Raw genomic sequence first — 13,761 nt, 5'->3', positions numbered from 1 at the left:
TGATGGAAAGTACTAGACTTGATGATTTTCCTGCCAAATATTTCTGATGGGTTTTAAAGTATTTAGAACAAATATGTAAAACTGTCAAAGGGAAGAGCTGGGAGAAGAGGGATCATTGTCACTTTTTATAACCTCACCAAAAAATGAAGGTTACAAATAAAATGAAGATTCAAGTCACTCAAGCTCATTTTTCTCCCAGTATCTCTATGGCAGCCGAGTTTCATTATAAACTGGAAGAAAACTTTTCAGGAATAGAAAAAAAAAATAAAAATGAAGCAACAATAAAATATATGCAAGCTTTCTCAGAAGACAGAAAAACCTTTCCTGTTCATTTCCAAGTCATACCTTTAAGATATGTAACAACAGAGATTTTAAACCCTTCTGCCCAGGGACAGCTGTTAGACAGGGGACAGCAGCATCCCCCACCTGAGCTTTCCTTTGTAAAGTCTTTCAGAGCTTTTTTCTTTGTGCTGAACACGGCGATTTGTAACAGATGTGCTAGCAGTGTGCCCAGGGGCGCAGCCACAGAGGCAGGGCACACGCTAGGTGAGGTAGCACCCTGTACCTGTACACAGCACCAGTGAAGGGGCGGCAGTGCCAGCCCAAAAGCCCTGCTGGTGCCAGTGCCTCTGCTTATGTGATTCCTTTCCTTGTCCACCTGCCTGCAGGTATACCTCTGGCAGCATTGCATTTTTGCCACACACTCGATACTCCCAGCGGGAGGGTGCTCTGGAGGCTGAGCAGAGGCAGTCCGTACAATTCATCTTGCTAAAAGTAGGTGGGCAACACTGTCCTAGGTATCATACTGATTGGCAGCAGTTCATCCCACTACCTTCTGTGAGGTGAACAAAACTGCAGATACCCAGTCAGAAGCTGTAACCGTATGTGTGGACCAAGAAAAGCATTGACTCTCATGGATACATTGCAACAGCAAACAGAGTAACTCATATCCACATCTTCCTCTGTTCTACTTGCAGCATCACCGTTTTGAGCAATGCCAGTACTGTGTCTCCCAGCAACATGCAGCATCTTGCACTATGCCAGGCATGCGAGTCTTGAGCAGCAGAAGGGGACGCATTCACCACATTGTGAAAACTGCAGGGCCTTGCTACCTGCTCAGAGGCCAGTGATAATTTGATTCAGATTGTAAAATTGGGTTTGGCATGAACCCAGGAGTTCACCAGCTGCTACATAAAGCACTTCCTTTTAGTTAATATCAAAGTATTGGAACGTGTCCAAAGGAGGGCAACAAAGATGGTGAAAGGACCAGAGGGCATGACGTATGTGGAGCAGCTGAGGACACTGGGTTTGTTCAGCTTAGAGAAGAGGAGGCTGAGGGTTGGCCTCATTGCTGTCTACACCTTCCTCATGAAGGAGAGCGGAGAGGGAGGTGCTGAGCTCTTCTCTCTGGCATCTGGTGATGGGACATGAGGGAATGGCTTAAAGTTGCATCAGGGAAAGTTCAGATTGGATATTAGGGAAAAGTTCTTCACCTAAAGAGTGGTCAAGCACTGGAACAAGCTCCCCAGGGAAGTGGTCGTGGCCTCAAGCCTTTCGGTGTTCAAGAAGCATTTGGATAACGCTTTGAGATACAGGGTTTAACTTTTAGGTTGCCCTGAGTGGAGTCAGGAGCTAGACTTAATGATCCTTGTGGTTCCCTCCCAGCCCAGGATATTCTAGGACTGTAAGATAAACAGCCCACCTGGTAGTTCCCAGGAGTGCCCTCTCCAACCAGTACTGCCCATTTTTGTGAATAACCGTTCTGCGTTCACCTGTCCAGGACATTCATGGCTGAGCAGGGGAAGCAGTAAAAGGCAGTTGGCTCCCAGGTGAGGTGTTTTAGGCAGATGCAGGCACAGTACAGCTGGTTTTAATGCAAAGGCGTAGGAAGCAGCTGTGCTTTTTGGTTGAGGCTTTGTGAACACCCCTTCTGCCATTCACTGAGAAGAGCAGGCACATTTGCATTAAATCACTTCACTGAAATTACGAGTTTATTTAGGCTGATAAAAAATGGCAAACCATGGATCAGCAACTAAAAATAAACCAGTTGTTAATAACTATCTGAGGTTAGGGACTCAGTAAATAAATCACATTTTAAATCACATCCTTGTTAAGTTAGCTCCTAGAGTCAAATGGCTTAATTGCTTCATGCCTGATGACATTGCTGTATCTGATTTCTGTGCAGTCAGCACTGTCGTCCTATAAAACAATATGACCATGTTTCCACTGGTGAGGTGGCCGTGCTTCCCAGCCAGAGGCTTACGGCTCCACAGACAGCACGCAGGAGTCGGGAGTGCTGTTGAGACCAAACCAGACACTAAGGCTGTGAGCCACATCCAGGCTCAGGGACCTGCTGCCTTTCAAGTTGCCCTTGCTGCATCCAGCCCAGGCTGGGGGCTGGCCCAGGAGTGTGTGCGCCTCTCATCCCTCCAGTGCCCATCTGCCACACGTGCCACGCTTCAGACCCACGCAGCAGCCCGTCTTACAGCACATACCCTGCGTGCGGGGAGCTCGCTCCTCTGCCCCTCAGCAGCCCCGGAGCTGGAGGCTGGGGATGCTGAGGAGAGAGCATGGCAGGCATACCCTTACACTTATCTCTCCCACCAACTGATCCAAACTTTGGGAGTTCCCACCCAACCAGACACCAGTGGAGATTTCAACACCAGCTACTTTAAGTCTGGCACTCTATGCAGGCCAAAGCCAGGTAAAACCAGGTTACTTGTGGCATGAGCAGCAGTGCTCTGGACTTAAACTGACAGCTGGACTTCAGGCTCATTAAAGACTTTCCCAGAGATTCTCCCCAGTCCGAAATACATGTGCATATTAATACATCTGAATTGGACCAATTTTGTTTCAGCTGAACATTTCCACAACTTTTCTTAGAAGATTGAAATCCAAGACCCAAGTCCAGACGTTTTTAAAGTTTATTTTTCAGTTCTTTTCTCTGAACTAGCAGTTCTTCTAGAGTCAGCTACATCCCTAATTTTTAAATATTCATATGCAAATATTGTGCAGAGCAGGGTACTTGTGAGTATTGTCTGTAAAACCCTGAGAAGCAGTTCTAGGTGTTCCCAACTCTGGTTTCACAGGGCTAGTACTATGGAGTTTTTAAATCAAAGCCAACATTTAACTCACACACTCAATATTACAGCAAAATATTACAAGAAGCTTTCAAAATTATTTAAACAGATGAAAGCTATTAGGCAGTAAATTTACTGGGAAGCCTCAGACAGAATTCCTCCCTCTACTCCTGTTGTTTGTATTCCAATATACTTTTTCAGCAAAACATCTACACCCCTAATCACTGCCACAAACTTAGTGTAAAACATGTATATAATCAAGGCTACAGATTTTTTTTTCTCTAAATGCTGTTTTTTTCCCAGTTACTTTTAATCTTAACAGTTTGAGGGTGGAAGTGTTACAGATCTGGTATCTGTCTAACAGTTCACTAATTGGGAACTATTTTCCATCAAAGCTAAGAATTCATTTTTCCTTTTAAACACAAGCATTCAGCTGTGAATAGTGGCAAGGAAACACAAATCCTATCTCTCATGGGAGACAGGCAATTAGGTATTACAGTGAATTTGGGCTGCATTAGGAGTTTTATGAAAATTATGTGCAGGTAGTGCAGGACATCTGGGTTCTTCAGCTGGGAAGCTCATGGTGTGAGGACACAGGGGTACAGCCATGCGTGGGGCCGCGCCAGGGCAGCCGTGGTGTGGTACATGCAAAGGGACCCTGGAAAATCTCAGCCCTGCTGCTGTAGGGCACACAAGTCACCAGCGAGGACAATTACACTGTGCCGGATGAGCAGGAGCTGAGCTCAGAACATTTGCAGCTCTTTAATTCATTGCACAGCCAGTACACAGGCTGCAGAGGAGCTAAGGATGTTGCTGATGATCCTAAGAACTTGTAGACTGGGCTCCTCCTGTCTTACCCCAGTGCCGAGCACCAGGCATTCCTCATCCGTCACCTCCTGGGGATCAGTAGGAAGCAGCTCCTGCAGCCTCACCATCACCAGTTCCCTCGCTGAGGGAGCTGGGGGGGTTTGGTCTGGAGAAGAGGAGGCTGAGGGGAGACCTGATCGCTCTCTACACCGACCTGACAGGAGGGGGTAGCGAGGCGGGGGTCGGTCTCTGCTCCCAAGTAACGAGCAATAGGACAAGAGGAAAGTTGCCTCAAGTTGTGCCAGGGGAGGTTTAGATTGGATATGAGGAAGAATTTCTTCACCGAAAGGGCTGTCAAACATTGGAAGAGGCTGCCCAGGGAAGTGGTGGAGTCCCCATCCCTGGAGGCATTTAAAAGAGGCGTAGGTGTGGTGCTTACGTTTAGTGGTGGACTTGGCAGTGCTAGGTTTACGGCTGAACTCAGTGCTCTTAAAGGTCCTTTCCAACCTAAACGATTCTGTGATTCTACCAGCTGCAGCCGGGCACACCGACAGGTCGCCCTGCACAGCCCAACCAGCAGAGAGAAGCTGTGTCCCCTTCCAGGCACCAGCCTGCACGTGGCTGCCGTAAGGTGTGTCAGCCTGCACGGGCTGCACAGATGCGTGTGAGCTGGCCTGCGCTGTCATCACGGGGAGCTCCCCTTCGCACCTTGGGGCTTCAGATGTCCCAGCAAGGCAGAAGAGTGTTGCTTATCTGCAGCTTTTCCCAAAGTTGCCAAAGAATACAAAAGCCAAAATGGGATGGCGAGGTTGTATCTCTGCTGAACACCAGCAGAAGTCAGAGGTGTTCTAGTCAACTGTTCTCCAAGCAAAAAAACAGTCCTTTCTGGGATGGCGTTTGGTAAACCAGAAGAAGGTATGAGCATCTATTGAAGGACTGATTCTGGTGTGCTGAAAACTGGACATAAATGATGGGGCAGGGGGAACAATACCAACATTAGTGCTTTCAAATACGGAGTTTTCTTTATGAAAAATCTCTTTTTTCCTAAATGCAAAATGAATACATGATACTGCCAGAGTGAAATCCTTTTTAATGCTTTGTATTTCAAATACACATTAATTATTCTTTCTTTCACTTTCTATACCGAAAACACGAGATTTGTAATACTGCTTGTTGCCAATGGAACTAAGTTGGCCAAGATCAATGTAGCCAAAACTCAAACCATGTTTAACACAGCAGGGGCACAGTTGTGCTCACTTTTTGACCCTTAGGGTCCAGTTGTTCCAATAAAATTAACACAGCAGCTCTCTCCTTAAAGCAAGGCAGGCCAACTTCTCTCTGACCCTTGTCTTTTTGCAGAATAAACAAAATGAATTGTTTCGTGTCTCTCAGAACAATTCCATACAGAGAGGCAAATACTTTCTGGTCTGTATTTATGCAGTGCTTATCACAAACTAACCAAATGTGTTATTAATGGATTTATTTCCTGAATGCTGTGATTTTTGGTAAGGAAAGAATAAGATGCTTTTAAAAGTATTGCAGAATACTGAAAATATAAAACATTAGATTAATGTCCTGATGAAACTTGTGAAAATGATACATCAGTAGCTAGTGAGATTTAGGAAAATCCAACAATTTAAAAAAAGCCCTCTGATATACCCAGAGTCTGCCCGCTGAAGGTCAATGCATGTAGAAGTCAGTTATGTGCGTTCAGAACTGACAGCATGAAGAGAAAAGAAACGAATGCTGGAAGAAGAAAAACAAGTGCAAGCAAGTCTGGTGAGATTTTTTTTTCCCTAATCAATCAGCATGTGCAAGGAAATACTCTCTGCCCTCAGACAAGATAGCTGCCAGTGAAGAGCAGACTGACTTTCTGATAATTCAAATATTGTTTTGCCGTATCAGTTTTCTGGCCATTTACTCATTTCTTTTGGCTATAGCGTGCTGTATGCGTATATTTCTTCCAATGGACATTCAGTTCCTGTGCAGTGACTGATCTCGTGTAACTTGCACTTGTATCAGCTCACCAGTGGGTGTTTCCTCTTTTCCATCAGATGGCATATTTTGTTCTTGCAAAATAGCCAAAGCATTTCAGTTACTTTCAGGCCATACGAAATATCTTTGGGTGACAACAAAAGAAACTATTATCAGTAAATTGTTTAAAGAATGGAGAGCTGCCCTGCAGATCCCATCGACATTACAGAATAGCCAACCTATAAGTTTTTCACCAGCCATAGCTGCAGTTTGAGGCTGTCACTTGCAGAGGTCCCATTGTTCGCTGAGGTCCTTTCTGGGAAAAAGTCCTGCATGTCTTGAAATGAAGGAACTGGACTGGACCACTGGTTTTCTCTCAAAGCAGGGCAACTTACAAGGCCGCATTAATGCAGTAGAACGCATTAGACACACAGAAAAAGCAGGCCTTTTCAGGTTTACATAAAGATTTTTTGGAGCTGACATCCTAAAAATAAAAATATTCTATATTTCATTTTCCACAAGCTTTTTAAAGGAAAATAAAAACAAAGTCAAGCACAAGTAGCAAAGACTGACCTTGAACTGAATAACGATTGTTGTGCACTGGCTGCAAAGACTGAGATTTGTCATCTGAGGCTTTTCTTGCATATTATCCTAGTGTAAGAGAGAAACAGATTATTTCTCTCGGGTGAAAATGAGAGGGTAGTAGAGACACGAATATCAAGGTTATAGCAGAGACATATTAAGAAAAGAAACAGAAAGCTTCTGAACAGGAGGGTAAATGCTGCTAGGATTGACCCAGCCGTATTTGTAGAAGTGCTCTGCCACAGTGATGAGGCTGTTCTCTCTCCAGCCGGTGTCACAAAGGAGACATAGCAATACATAGGACAGGTACAGAACAGTATTTCATAAGGTTAGTGTTAGTTTAGCACATTCAAAAGTTCAAGGACCAAGATGTCCTTGGAGCAGCCCTTACTACCGGTGCCCCTGGGACCTCTGCCCACATTGAACCTGCAGGAGCTCCAGACCGAGTGAACTGGGAGTGCTGGTGGCCTGTGCTCTACGAGTAAGACCAAATGCTTGCAGAGAGCCTCTGATATGGAAAGCTGTCTCTGTAGGAATCTAAAGGCCTGAGGAGCTCCTGGGGAAGCTTGTAGGAGAAGATATTGCAGGGCAAATAGCTGTTGTTTCTCTCTTGATTTCCCTGAAATGTACGTAGTGCCAGAAGGGATCTGCTGGAGGCTGACACCGCTCCGTGATTTCAGAGGATGTCGGGCAGATGGCACAATGCCCAGGCAATGAAAAAAACTCTTGCAGGCACTGACCTGCTGGAAAAGGGCTCTCTGCATTTCCACTGACTTCCCTCTGCCTGCACTTGCGCTACTTCTCAAGTGTACAAGAAAGAAATAAAGGTTAAACAAATGACAGGATGTGCTGGTTTTGTCTGGGGTAGAGTTAATTGTCTTCACAGTAGCTGGTATGGGGCTGTGTTTTGGATTTGTGCTGAAAACAGTGTTGATAACCCAGGGGTGTTTTCGTTACTGCTGAGCAGGGCTTACACAGAGCCAAGGGCTTTTCTGCCTCTCACCCCACTCCACCAGCGAGTGGGCTGGGGGTGCACAAGGGGTTGGGAGGGGACACAGCCGGGACAGCTGACCCCGATGACCCAAGGGATGTCCCCTGTTGTATGACGTCATGCTCATCACGTAACACTGGGGGAAGGCTGGCAGGGGAGCCGCTGCTTGGGGACTGTCTGGGCATCAGTCAGTTGGAGATAAGCAATTGTTTTAATTTGCATTGCTTGTCTTTCTTGGGTTGTATTTCTCTTTGTTATTTGCCTTTTAATTACAATAGTAGTAGTAGTAGTATATTTTATTTCAATTATTAAACTGTTTCTGTCTCAGCCCACAAGTTTTCTCACTTTTACCCTTCCAGTTCTCTACCCCCGTCCTGCTGCCAGGGGAGTGAGCGAGCGGCTGTGTGGGGCGTAGCTACCGGCTGTGGTTAAACCACAACATAGGAGTAGACAAGTAGATCATTGCAATAGTTAATACTAGGCACTCAGCTCTTTTTTACTGAAAATAAAATGTCCATGGGCATTTTCATAGGACAATTGTGTATATTTAATTAATAACTATGTTTCACTTCTACAAAACCAATAAATACTGGGGAGAGGGGTTTTTGTTCTAAGCACTGTGTTGTGAAGGCAATGTGAAAAACATGCCATCGTACATTTTGTACTCTTTAATAGTAAAGAAAAGACACAAAGTCAGCAGCAAATCCACCTTTTCCTTCTTTTCTACACTAGTGTAGTATCATTTGGTGTATATATTGGGGCCTAAGCATAGCCAGAGAAAGTATTTTTCCTATTCAGCATCCAAAAGAAAAAATAGGTGAATAACAAGCTATTCCTACTAGTATCTGCTGACATTTTACAGACCTATAGTTACAAGTCCAGAAAGCACTAGTACATTCTTAATCTTACTGGATGTTTTTCATTCTAACAGCATTTCATCTTCATTGTATTTTCCTTTACGCACAGTAAAGAAAATGCCAATAAAGAATACTGCTGCATCTCGTAATTGCTGTCCTCTTTCTGGCTCTGGTCTGGAGCATATTCCATCTTGGGGGTCCCCAGGCCAGGGCAAAGGGGTGCAAAAGCCTTGTCCTGGAGATGCTGCAAGTGCTCAGGGCTGCCATGGTACGGAACAGGGACAGGAGCAGCCAGCGTGCACCAGGTCTGACCTCCGAGGCAGCAGCCGCTGGGTGCTGGAGGGCAGCCCGACCTCGGCCCCACAGTGGAGTGAGCTGGGCTGTGACCGCCCGGGGAAACGCTGCTGGCACCGGGCAGGCTGGGAGAAGGACGCCAGCACGAGGAGAGCCCCCGTGCCGCGTGAAGGCCAGTGGAGCACGGCTCCCTGCAGCCCAAGGCCATCTGCTCCTTGTCGCTCCTCTCCCCAGTGTATCAGTGCAAGTTCCTCACGCTCTGCCCCAAGGCCGCTTTCCTCTCCACACCTGCCCCTTCCCTGAGCAGTTCCTACCAGAGATCAGCAACCAATGCCCATTCATCACATTTTTCAAGCAACAGCCTCATGGGGTTTGTTATTCTGGTTCTCCTGCTTGGAAACAGCTCCCAGTAAGCACCACGTGTCACCACAGCATAGATTCCAGGGACCAAATAAAAGGAACATGTTAACATTTTTTCTGATTTTTGGACCTTAGATCACACCAAATAGTCCAAATTTCATTTTCATAGCTTTACTGCTACAGAAATGGTGAAAGATTTTCAATATTCTGTTCTTTGACATATATTTTGGCCAGCAGCTGCAGCAGAGTGCAATAAATGCAGAAAAGTGATACATGTCATTTTGAAGTGCTCTTTGCATGACTTTTTACTTATAGCCAAGTGCAAATAAGTAAGGAACAAATACTCCTTCTTGCAGTTGCAAGAACAGGGAAATTCTCCCTGTAATCCCATCTCAGTGAATAATGTGTATGTTTGCTTAGAATTAGTTAGTGGTTTCCTTCATCTGCATGGTCTAGGCTGACCTAACCTGCCAGAAGCAAAGGCAACTCTACCTGGTGAAGCAAAAAGTGAAATAACTTGGAAGAGCTTTAATTTAAACTTCACTTGAATTTCACAATCCTTTGGCACATGTGTATGTGTGCACATGTGCATGTATTTGAAAATTTCGAATGTCTAAATATGTTAAAGTGACCCTGGACACTGCAGCTCAGCAGTGAACTTCAATGTGAAAAGCAAAAAGCACAGTTAAGTAGTGCTCTAAAATTTGCTGTTCACCTGGATAACAATGATCATTTCACAGCTACATTCGTATTGACGAAAATCATGCGATGCTGAGCAGCAGCATCTATACCTTGGGATTTCAAAGAGCTATTTTTCCTCAACTCAAAGCACAAGTAATCAAATAATAACCCAGAAGTGGAGTCTCTGATAAAAGGCCTCGATTTGCTATTGCGCCAGTAGCTGTGTGCTCATTAGCACTGCTAGATGGAATGTTGATTTGCAGCTTAGTCTGCAGTAGCTGAATTACAGCTATTTAGAAAGGTTTTACGTATTCACCTCTGAGGATGCTTTGACAGCAAGCCTGCCTTTATCCAAAAGTTCAGGATTTCATGTAAGATCATTACACATCTGGAAGCACTTGATTGACATGATTATGGGTTAGTTTTACTGCAGCATACCAATAGTGAGGAGCTTCATGAGGCTACTAATGCTGCCAGAAAAAGTGTACTGCAGCCCACTCAACAGCCTTGCTCACAGTAACCCAGCCTTCTGGGTTTGAAAATGTCACCACAAACTGAACAGCAGGTGTGCACCACATCTGTGTGCCAATGTTAATAATAAAACTGGATGAAAAGAATTAATGTAGTACTTGGGATTTTGTTTTCAGCTATTTTAAAACTCTAACGAAACTGTGGTTGACTTAATATGGCTATCTGACGGTCAGCTGACAGGACTAACTTTGTATTAAGAGGAGTCTTTGGTTCTGTTAACAGCCACCTCTCATTGCAAAATCTGAGACAGCAAAGACTCCATTTAGTTAAACGAAGTATGTATGAATTATGAACAAAATACTTAGGTGCATATTTCATGTCATATTGGTCATGTCAACTGCTGTCTCTGGCAGGAGTAAAGCCCTAAGGCATCATTGACTGACCTCTAAAGGAGAAGACTCTTTAAAAGGAGAAATTAACCTGAAGCATATGTAGAAAACTTTCTATGTGAAGATTTTTTTTAAATATATTTGGAAATAATTGATATCATTTCAGATTTCATAGTACTTTCCATAGGGCACTTTCCATATATTCCAGAAATACATCCTGGAACATTGTTTTGGTTTGTGCAAAATCTAAACATACATCCTAATGATTTTTAACTTCTAATGTTCCTCCTTTTCTCAAGAAATTAACTAAATTTTTCAATAAATTAGAAATATTGCATAAGAAAACTTGCAGGATGCTAAGACACTGGTAAGAAAAAGCAAGTGAAGAAAATAATACTAAGTGAGAGTAGGGGAAAACCCTATTGGAAGCAGAAAGTATCCAAACAGAGTTAAACAAAAATAGATGCATTACATAACTTAATTATTCTGTAGAATCAAAAGCATATTATCTACAACTGAAAATTAAATGGCCTTTCAAAATTGCCTATGCAATTTTCTTTTATGATTATTTAAATATGATATTTAAAATAATCATAAAATGTACTCGGCACTGGTGAGGCCGCACCTCGAGTGCTGTGTCCAGTTCTGGACCCCTCACCACCAGAAAGCCCTTGAGGTGCTGGAGCGAGTCCAGAGAAGGGCAACGAAGGTGGTGAGGGGTCTGGAGCACAAGTCTGATGGGGAGCGGCTGAGGGAGCTGGGGGGGTTTGGTCTGGAGAAGAGGAGGCTGAGAGGAGACCTGATCGCTCTCTACAACGACCTGAAAGGAGCGGGGAGCCAGGTGGGGGTCGGTCTCTTCTCCCAAGCAACGAGTGACAGGAGAAGAGGGCATGGTCTGAAACTGCACCAGGGGAAGTTCAGGCTAGAAATGAGAAGGCATTTCTTCACAGAAAGGGTCATTAGGCATTGGAATGGGCTGCCCAGGGAGGCGGTGGAGTCACCATCCCTGGAGGTGTTTACGAAAAGACTGGACGTGGTACTCAGTGCCATGGTCTGGTGACATGGGGGTGTTAGGGCAAAGGTTGGACTCAATGATCCCAAAGGGCTCTTCCAGCCATATCAATTGTGTGATTCTGTAAAATATTTTTTTCACGTGCAATACATTGACACCAATATGTACCTAAGCTACTAATACTCCAGCTGAATTATAATGATTAATGTAGGGAGGATTACTACCGGACAAATTCAGGTGGAAAAAAACAGATTATGGTAACTGTATAATCTGTGTTTCTCTTTTTTTTCTGGACAGTGACCAACTCAATTTCAGAATACTACATTTTGTAGTGGATTTCAGCAAATTCCAGGGAAGGGAATGGTTTTTCAGGGTCTTTAAATTTTGTAGTAACAAATAATAAAACAAAGGCCTAGCAGGGACATCATCTGCCCCACCCTCAGGCTCTCCCACCTAACATGCCTGGTGCTGTCTGCACTGGAGGACAACCACAAAACACATGTGATAGCATACAGCTGTCACCGGGGACAGATCGCCAGTTAAGCGAACATGGGAACATGGCCCATCTGACACACACAGCTTCATCGCCCCCTCAGAAGCAGCAGGACACTCTGTAGAGGGTGAAAAGAGATGTAGCTGCTCAACCTGAAGGCATTACAGTCTGGAAGCCTGTATTTTACAGAAGACTGACGTCCCTACTCTATTGTACGATCGCTATAGCTATCACCATCTGCTAGACTGTATGAACATTTGAAGCATGGAACATCCTCCTGCATGTCCTGCTCTTTCTGCCTCTGAGCACCATTCAGCGCTTCCTCATCTTCTTCCTGTTCTCCCCAGACTGTCTTGATTTAAACACCTGTTTTGGCACAGTGGAGACCAGGGTTGTCAGAAACACTGACTGCACTCCAAGTTCTTGTGTTGGGTACATTTGAGGCACCTGCCATAGCGTCGGGGGAGGCTAAAGTGGACAGCACTTGGCAATGAGAAAAAGCTGCGAAAGAGGTGATAAATGAACATGAAAAGTGATGTCCCTTGTCTGAAAGAGATAGCTCTTTGGTCAGAGAGAGCTCTTTGGAAGGACTCACTCTCCAGCTGCATATGACACTGTATGTGTGTCTGCCCTGAGACGAGCAGGAGGAGAAGGATCAAGTACCAGACCAAGCACGACACATCTATCTTTTCCAGCGCACCAGTGGTGCTCTCTGCACCTGCAAGCACAAAGCTGTCAAGAAAATCATCATGAGGATTATCCTTCCGGCTGTGGCATTCAGAGACATCCTGCACAACGTGTATGCAAAGCTGCATGACTGCATCGGCTGTGCCATTCACAGTAGGGTGTGGAGCAGCCCATCGTGGTCATGCCAAGGGTAAACCTAACCCGTGAATTAGATGTGTTTGGGACTGTTTGAATAAATAAAATATATTTTACAGGAAGAAAAAGGCAAATATAGCCTTTAGAAGAATGAGACTCTCAAAAGTAGCAGTAGAAATTATGCCAAAAGAAAAACTTCACGAAGTTTCAAGAGCCTGATCAGAATGAGAAAGCGGTGGCACTTTGAAGCACAAGGAAACTCAGTATGAACACCCTTTTAATCTTTCTCCCTGTTTCCTCGGGCAAAAGAAACACTGTTTGTCTGATAGCTTCTAAGCTCATACACTTAAGATCTCACCTTCACTAGAGGAAAAAGTTATAAAAAATAGCATCTCCTTATGTGAAACGCACCAAAATCAATCAGGGCAATTGGTAAGTTCTCAACCATTGTCTTATATTTACTCTGTTCATAAAACACCATAAGCTTCATTTTATACAAGCAGACTTTCTCTGCTTTGTTCAAAGAAATATCTTGACCAAGAAAATAAATTATGTTTGCAAAACAAGTAAATTATTTGAAATAATTACTTTTTAAGGGTGATAACCTAACTGTCATTAACTTTTTAATGCATTTGGAAATTCTCATGTTCTGACAGTACATAAAATCTGACACAAGCTCTCTGTAATACATTTTAATATTAATTTGAAAATGCAGTTTCTACAACTCGTGTACAATTTAGATTTAGCTAACACTGAAAAATAAAAAAGCAATCCCTTTTACCTCAGCCAGTGCAACTAAATCATATGTAAACTCTGCTTTCCCATGTTTTTAAAACCAGAAGTTGCCTCTTTAAAAATAATCGTCTCAGGACAAATATTTTGGGGCAGTGCAAAAAAAGAGAGGAAGAAAAATCATCTGAAAGCAATGCAGAAATGCAGGCAAATGAA

General features: G+C 44.1%; 1 protein-coding gene across 1 annotated transcript; it reads left to right on the top strand.

Moving 5' to 3' along the window:
- Positions 1-1,254: 1,254 nt before the first annotated feature.
- Positions 1,255-12,831, top strand: RPS26 (ribosomal protein S26; the record flags this gene model as incomplete). The annotated part of the gene is made up of 2 exons (XM_009698965.1): positions 1,255-1,390; positions 12,628-12,831. Coding segments are annotated over exons 1-2 (340 nt in total), but the record flags the coding sequence as incomplete, so codon positions are not given.
- Positions 12,832-13,761: the final 930 nt, after the last annotated feature.

This window comes from Cariama cristata, unplaced genomic scaffold (assembly GCF_000690535.1).
Source record: "Cariama cristata isolate BGI_N322 unplaced genomic scaffold, ASM69053v1 scaffold4104, whole genome shotgun sequence".
In the NCBI taxonomy this organism is placed as follows: Eukaryota; Metazoa; Chordata; class Aves; order Cariamiformes; family Cariamidae; genus Cariama; species Cariama cristata.
The sequence above is the reverse complement of the archived record's forward strand: the minus strand, read 5'-3'. Positions and strand labels throughout refer to the sequence as shown.